At 34.9% G+C, this 7,345-nt stretch overlaps 1 protein-coding gene across 1 annotated transcript; it reads left to right on the top strand.

The window, feature by feature from the left end:
- Positions 1-434: 434 nt before the first annotated feature.
- On the top strand, positions 435-7,051 carry LOC114734075 (gamma aminobutyrate transaminase 1, mitochondrial). The gene is made up of 18 exons (XM_028921570.1): positions 435-547; positions 1,161-1,245; positions 1,384-1,456; positions 1,947-2,044; positions 2,388-2,480; positions 3,055-3,128; positions 3,213-3,251; positions 3,377-3,465; positions 3,559-3,635; positions 3,723-3,797; positions 4,604-4,651; positions 4,743-4,826; positions 4,913-5,000; positions 5,073-5,151; positions 5,339-5,429; positions 5,684-5,762; positions 6,248-6,363; positions 6,771-7,051. The coding sequence occupies exons 2-18, from the start codon at positions 1,177-1,179 to the stop codon at positions 6,843-6,845; spliced, it is 1,347 nt and encodes a 448-aa protein (XP_028777403.1). The 5' UTR covers positions 435-547; positions 1,161-1,176; the 3' UTR covers positions 6,846-7,051.
- Positions 7,052-7,345: the final 294 nt, after the last annotated feature.

Genomic DNA, 7,345 nt, shown 5'->3' with positions numbered 1-7,345 from the left:
GCCAATAATTAATTTCCCCATTTTAAGGGTTCAAGTTCTAGATAGCAGGTGGCCATATATTAATAGAGACTTGGTTTGCCCTACACAAAAAATTATGTGGAAAATATACGGAGAAACTATTTCCTACTTCTTTGCCGCCTGAAATCATCAAATTATAATTACTTTGTTCGAAATTGTCTGCGTGCTGAATGCTTGAAATTATGATGATAAGAGTATATATGAATTTAATTGCTGATGCAGAACATCCTATCCTGGGTTTAGAGCATCAAATGTATGGTTTTGTTTTGTTTTCCAAAATATAGTTATCTTAAATACTATTTTCTTGTCTGAGTTATTTATCTAACTTGGTGTGTCACACATGGTCCCAGTGATACTGTATTTGCTGTTCAATTACTTGTCCATTGATGCTTATTTTCATATTTGATTTACAGATTGCTTCAAGATATGCTGCTGTTTCCAAAAGTTTTCAGGAAAATTGCCAGGTTTCCTCATGGTCTAGATCCTATAGTACTGAAGCATCTTTGCCAAAGGATGAAAACCGTGAAGGGTATGCAGTTAGCTCTCTCTCGTGTGTGCTTTTCTCTATTGGTCATTGCTTTCTTTTGCATGTTTATAAGTTGGCATAATGTCGTTGAACTAAGGGCATGTTTGTTGCACTTGCCCTTGCAATAAACCAATTTGGTTCTGAATATTGTTACTCTTCCATTTTCTCTTTACCAGTGAAGTTCAAAATCTCGGAAAGGATCATTTGAGCAGAGTTGTTTGGTTTCTATTGTTTTCTAAAGAAAGATGTCAAGGATTATTGCTTCTATTAAACTCTGATGAGACGAAAGAATTGTCCATGTATGGCCGAACTTTGATGCTGGCTCATGGGTTTTTGAAAAGAAGTTTTATTTTTCATATGCTAAGAGATTGGGCAGCTGTTCTGTGTATTTGGTTTGTGATTTGTTGCTTGATTATCCTCAACTATTACTCTTTTTACTTTCTCCTCTTTCTAATACAACTTTTTTCCCCCTATTCAAAAGGTAACAGTTCCTTGGTCAGGGACAAATTTTTTAGCTTCTCTAATTCTTAAATATCTTGAAAATTTTTATCAGATATTGCTCTTGTGGACATGACTGCCATGCATGCTTCTGCTAAAATTACTTTGGTTGTCTTAGGTTCAAGGGTCATGATATGCTTGCTCCGTTCACTGCTGGATGGCAGACTACTGATTTGAATCCTCTGGTTATAGAAAGATCAGAGGTGAACTTCCTCTGTTCCTGCCTAAAAATTTATTACATAACAGGCTTAGTTTATGGTTACAATGTATATATGCTTCATTTAAATTTCAAACAATGACTTGTTTCTCAATTTTGGAATTTACCCAATTAATGGAATCAGGGGAGCTATGTATATGACATGAATGGGAGAAAATATCTTGACTCACTCGCTGGTTTATGGTGCACTGCTTTAGGTATTTATGAGTTCTTTTCTATCTATTTTCTTCTTTGCTTAATCATTGATTTCTCGTTGTTCCCTTTTACCTTTTAGATGACACAAACATGTATTTGTTATATGCTTTTGATATATATTGTTTCTGGAAACTTTTGATCATCTCCTGTCCTCTACCCACCAAATATAAATGTGTTGTACATATCTTCGCCTTTTTTCTTAATCCAGTATCTGGCAACTAAGGTTGAAAAAAGCAGTTAAATTTGAAATTATTATTTCCAAGCATAATAACATCAAACGAGCATGACCTACAAGCCATGATAAGGAAAAAAAACATTCTGGTGAAGTCACCTAGAATTTAAAAACAGGCTGCCTTTTGAGTTAATGTTGAAGTGAAAAAACTACTTTTACAATAGTCAATTGATTGTTGATCTACTTACACGACAACATACAAATGTGTATCTTTTTTATATATAAGAATGGTTCACTATGATATCAATCTTATATTGCAGGAGGGAATGAACCACGCCTTGTTGACGCGGCAACTACACAATTGAAAAAGTTGCCTTTTTACCACTCATTTTGGAATCGAACTACAAAACCATCATTGGTAGTCTTACACTCGGCCTTAGTTGACCCAGACATAATTTTGCACTTGTTAATTGCACCTGAACTTTTACATTATTTCTTTCTTTCATTTGTTCTTTCCTCTTCTTGCAAAAGAAAATATATATGTATTAATACTTTGAAACTTCTAGTTCTACCTCCTTAATTCATATGATGTGGCGTCATGCAAAGGTTGTTATGTTATTTTAAGCTTATCCTTATCCAGTTGATACGTCTGTTAACTTTAGGTTTCATTTATTTATTAATTACCCATCTCTAAAATTCTCTCTTGATATTGAATGATTCATTTTCTATTTTCTTATGTAAACATAAATTTAACCTTACAGGATCTAGCCAGGGACCTTCTAGAACTTTTCACAGCCAGAAAAATGGCAAAAGCTTTTTTTGTTAACAGCGGATCAGAAGCCAATGATACTCAGGTTCGTTAGGTTTGTGTAGAAAGCCGTTTTAATGTGTAACATAACATTTTCTTCATGTAATTTTATGGCGGACAGCTTGAATTATGCTATAGTTTTTCCTATGTACTAGAAGTTAATATCTGGACAGTTTGTGATATCAACAATAGGAAAATTCTCAACTTGGCAGATTAGCATTTTCAGAAATTAAAACTGATCATGAAGCATGGACAAAACATATGACCTCATGACAAACTCGTCACTCACCATATTGTGCATGAAAATATTCTCACCTTACTTCTTTTATTTTGTTCATTAACTAAATTTTACTTTAATAATCATATATGCCATATTATATCTGAAGCCCAATATCATAAAACTTTGCAGACCCAAAACCTATGAGTAATTAGATAACTGGATATCAGAAGCCAAAGCTAAATATGTTCTCTCAGTGCAAATTTAGTCATCTAAGTTCTGAATGAAGTCAAATTAACTGTGCAGAAAATTATAATTAGATATTTTAAGTGGAATCAACATAGTTAAGATGGGCAGTAATTGCGGTAACATTTGCTCAGGTTTACATCACTTTTCCTTGCAGGTGAAATTGGTATGGTATTATAACAATGCGCTTGGAAGACCAAATAAGAAGAAATTTATAGCTCGGGCAAAATCGTATGTTTGATATTTCAACTAATGATGCTTTTGTGTATCTTGATAGTATGCATAACAGCTTATATTTCTTGACGTTTCTGATAGGTATCATGGTTCAACGCTGATATCAGCCAGTCTCTCCGGGTAGAATGAACTCAGGATATTTGCCCCCCTGATTGCATCAGTGCTTTTGTTCTGAATATTTTATTTATTTATGAAAATGAGATAAGAACAGAATTTTAATCAGTTAACTGAAAATCATACTTCAGTCTTCCAGCTCTGCATCAAAAGTTTGACTTGCCTGCTCCGTTTGTGCTGCACACTGACTGCCCGCATTACTGGCGGTATCACCTTCCAGGTAGTCTCTTTTAGTAGGTCATGTTCTTAAACCTGTTTTATTCACATGGATAATGTGGCTAAATGTTATCATGCATGCTGATGCCTATCCCAGGTGAGACAGAGGAAGAGTTCTCAACCAGATTAGCTAAAAATTTAGAGGAACTAATTTTGAAAGAGGGACCAGAGACAGTAATGCTTTAAAATATCTACAATTTTTTTTTTTATATTTTAATATTGATTGTACCACAGCAACTTTATATGGCTTTTCTTATACAGATTGCTGCATTTATTGCTGAACCTGTTATGGGTGCAGGAGGTGTAATACCTCCGCCTGCAACTTACTTTGACAAGGTGTGTCATCAGCATCATCATGCTTTAAAGAATTATAATTTCCTTATTTTCAAGATAAGTGACAAATAATCTACATGTTTTCTATCTATAGTGCTATTATGGCTTGTGGCATTTCCGTATGATGTTCCATGGGATATCACAATAGATGAATTATGCATAAGGACTTTTTTATACCTGCTGCTGGAAGCAGACCACTACAGAAAATGTTCATGAAAATTTGGTTAGACCTTCATTTTCACAACCTTGTGAGCATAAACTTTGTTACCTGTAATAGTTCATCTACTTGAACAGCGTGCTTGACCTTTGATATGGGTTCAAGGGTTAAAATAGAATATCAAGCTCACATCTTTTTAAGCTGTGTGTCATATATATTTAAGTCAATAGATACGATTAATGTAGGTCTTATAATCTCAAACGGGCAGTGACTGTAGAAAACTGTACATGATTTTTCTGTTTAGACTATTTCATCACTTGACAACATCTTGAATATGGCTATTAGTTTTTATTCAGTTGCTTGAATAGTTTGTTCAACTTTTATACTTGGTCAAGGGTTAAAATAGAATACCTATTTGCAATTCACAGCTTTGTTAGCTCTGTAGAAGTTATATATCAAAGTCAATAGATCCAATTGCTGTATAGTCTTGCACTTCCCAAAATTCTGGCTTGCATAACAATTATTCATTCATCGGATTAATATAATTATAATTGTTTTCACACTCTCCCTTGAGAACTCCTTCCTTTAAATGCCACAAAATCATATTATAGGCAAGAAACATCTCTCTCAAAGCCTGTAATTACTTGTGCAGATTCAAGCTGTCGTAAAGAAGTATGACATTCTTTTCATAGCGGATGAGGTACTATACTATATTTATCCATACTTCTTAAACTGGATTAATGAGGAAATTTGACTGCTGAACTTGCTTCTTTCATAATTCTCTTTTGAAGGTCATCTGTGCCTTTGGAAGGCTTGGGACAATGTTTGGATCTGATAAGTACAACATTAAACCAGACCTGGTGTCATTAGCTAAGGTAAACTTGAAATAGCATCCAGACACATTTATCTTTCTCATGATCTAGGAAGCTTAATGTTTTTCATTTTTGTATTTGACTTCCAGGCACTTTCTTCTGCATACATGCCAATTGGTGCAGTTCTTGTGAGCCCAGACGTGTCAGATGTCATACACTCGCAAAGCAGTAAACTTGGTACGGTGATACATTTATGACCGCATCTTCATGTGAAGATAATTGTTGCTGACCTGATTTCTCTTATTTTAGGTTCTTTTTCTCACGGCTTTACTTACTCTGGACACCCGGTATCGTGTGCTGTTGCAATTGAAGCACTAAAGATCTACAAGTGTGTTCCTATGTAGCTTGGGTCATTACCATATTCACAGTCAATTTCAAACACATGCAGTGAAATTAGTGATTTGCAGTATTATATTTGAATAAATGACTACAACTTTAAGCATATTATATCATGTTAATTACTGTTCAGGCTGCTGATTGTTATTATTATTTTCTTGATTCTTGATGTTTTGCAGGGAAAGAAATATTGTTGAGAATGTGAAGAGCATTGCACCGAGGTTCCAAGATGGTGTAAAAGCCTTCTCTGATAGTCCAATCATTGGGGAGGTACCTCTTGTTTGCTAAGCAGCTTTTGGTCTATTCTCTAATATAAAGGGCAAAATTTACTTACTGAAAGTACTTTAAGTTGGTGCTATCAAAATTTCGGATAAAAACATCATATGTAGTTCTGGTGGCTGTATAAGAAAACATGTCATGATTTTAATGGAGAACTTGATAGTAAACGCTAAAGCTCTACTCAAGTTTTGTCCCTGTACAAAACGCATGACTGAGGTGTGAGAATAACTTCTTTGGCTCTGCAGATTCGTGGAACTGGTTTGATCCTGGGGACCGAGTTCACTGACAACAAGTCGCCCAATGATCCTTTCCCTCCAGAATGGGGTAAGTTCAATTTTCCCTTTTGTTCCCATATTTTCCCTTAACATACCAAGAGGAATTACCCTTTAGGAATTCATTGGCAAAAATTTCAACTGTTTAGGGATGTTAACCGGTCGGGCAATTATGCCAGGCCAGTGGTTAACCATATAATAATGTACTTAACCATTATTTAGTTTAATTCCTGAAGCAAGAGCCTTGTTACTTGGAATTCCTGAAACATGGTTCTCATTATATGAACAGATGACTTTGTTATGTTTGGATAGACTATAAAATCAATTAAAATTTAAAAGTAGCAAAAATATCTTCTAAGGTCATTTAAAACCAAACCTTTGTGACAGTGACGCATAACAAGAATAATGCAGCTTCCTATTAGTTGAGGTGACAGAAAATTATTATCCTAATATGTGAAATAGGTTAGGTACTATCATTTTGTGGACTTCGGTTTATTTTCTATTGCTGTGACAGTTTTGATTAAATAATTATCACAGGGATAGGTGCCTATTTTGGAGCACAGTGTGAGAAGAATGGGATGTTAGTGCGTGTGGCTGGGGATAACATAATGATGTCTCCGCCATTTATTATCAGCCCAGGAGAAGTTGATGAGGTAACCTAACCTCTGAGTCATTTATATATAAATTTCAGTTGTCTTCATTTGGTTTGTCTGTAAATTGCTAAATCATTGGGAAAGCAAATAAATTTATTGTAACTAGCCAAGTTACCTCATTTAACTCATGTATATGCTCTTCTAGACATAAAGACTTTTGAGTGTACCATTGAATCTCACCGTCTTGAATGTACAATTTTGGCGAGTTCTTGCTAATGGCCATATACAGTCAAGCTAGTACAACTTGCTTTAATGATTTTCTCCTCATGATGATTCACTATTATGTGCTGTCCTCTTCTATTGTGCTTTTTTTGTTCCTCGATTGCTATCCACCACCTACTCTTGTCCAATTATTCTTTAGAACAAGATCTTATTTGAGTTCTGATATTGTCCATTTCTTCCCCCAGTTAATCAGAATCTATGGGATAGCTCTGAAAAAGACTGAGGAGAGGGTGCAGGAACTCAAGGCTCAGAGTAAGTAATGGATTTTTACTGATGCTGATGATGATGAAAATAAGGGCAAGGGCTTTAATGGCTTAATGTATAGAGGTATGTTTATTATTTGTTGCATTGGAGACATCAATGATTTCCCGTCATCTCTGTTCTGTTCCTGCTATTTGTCGCTAAATGCAATCAAATTGTTTGCCTAATTCTTTCCATATCTTTATGAACATATGCTTTGATTCTTTAAGCGTGCCTAAGTTACTGAGGAAGGGTGCTAATTCTGTTCAAGGAAACAAATCGAATCCGTGGCCTCTTAGCTGCAAAAAAAATTTCATACTACTAGATTACAAGACTACTGAATATGTAAGTTGTCTTAAGTATAGCATAATACAAACGATAGGGCGGGTTGGGTTAAAAATGGTACAGATACTTGCATGCTAACAAAGGAAGAAACTGTATCAAAGTTTTTGGATTTTTGGAAGTAACTGGACTGTCAACTATTTAACGGCTGTTATGTAGTATGATTTTTTTTCAGTCA

Source organism: Neltuma alba, unplaced genomic scaffold, assembly GCF_004799145.2.
Source record: "Neltuma alba isolate B1F8T4 unplaced genomic scaffold, ASM479914v2 tig00013069_pilon, whole genome shotgun sequence".
In the NCBI taxonomy this organism is placed as follows: domain Eukaryota; kingdom Viridiplantae; phylum Streptophyta; class Magnoliopsida; order Fabales; family Fabaceae; genus Neltuma; species Neltuma alba.
This window is presented reverse-complemented; position numbering and strand designations above follow the sequence as displayed.

What these genes read in the sequence shown, in the direction of transcription:
- LOC114734075 (XM_028921570.1), top strand. Translation starts at nt 1,177, where the DNA reads ATGCTTGCTCCGTTCACTGCTGGATGGCAGACTACTGATTTGAATCCT. An exon ending in ATAGTCCAATCATTGGGGAG is followed by an intron (nt 5,430 to 5,683) that starts GTACCTCTTGTT and finishes TTGGCTCTGCAG; the next exon opens with ATTCGTGGAACTGGTTTGAT. An exon ending in TCCTTTCCCTCCAGAATGGG is followed by an intron (nt 5,763 to 6,247) that starts GTAAGTTCAATT and finishes TAATTATCACAG; the next exon opens with GGATAGGTGCCTATTTTGGA.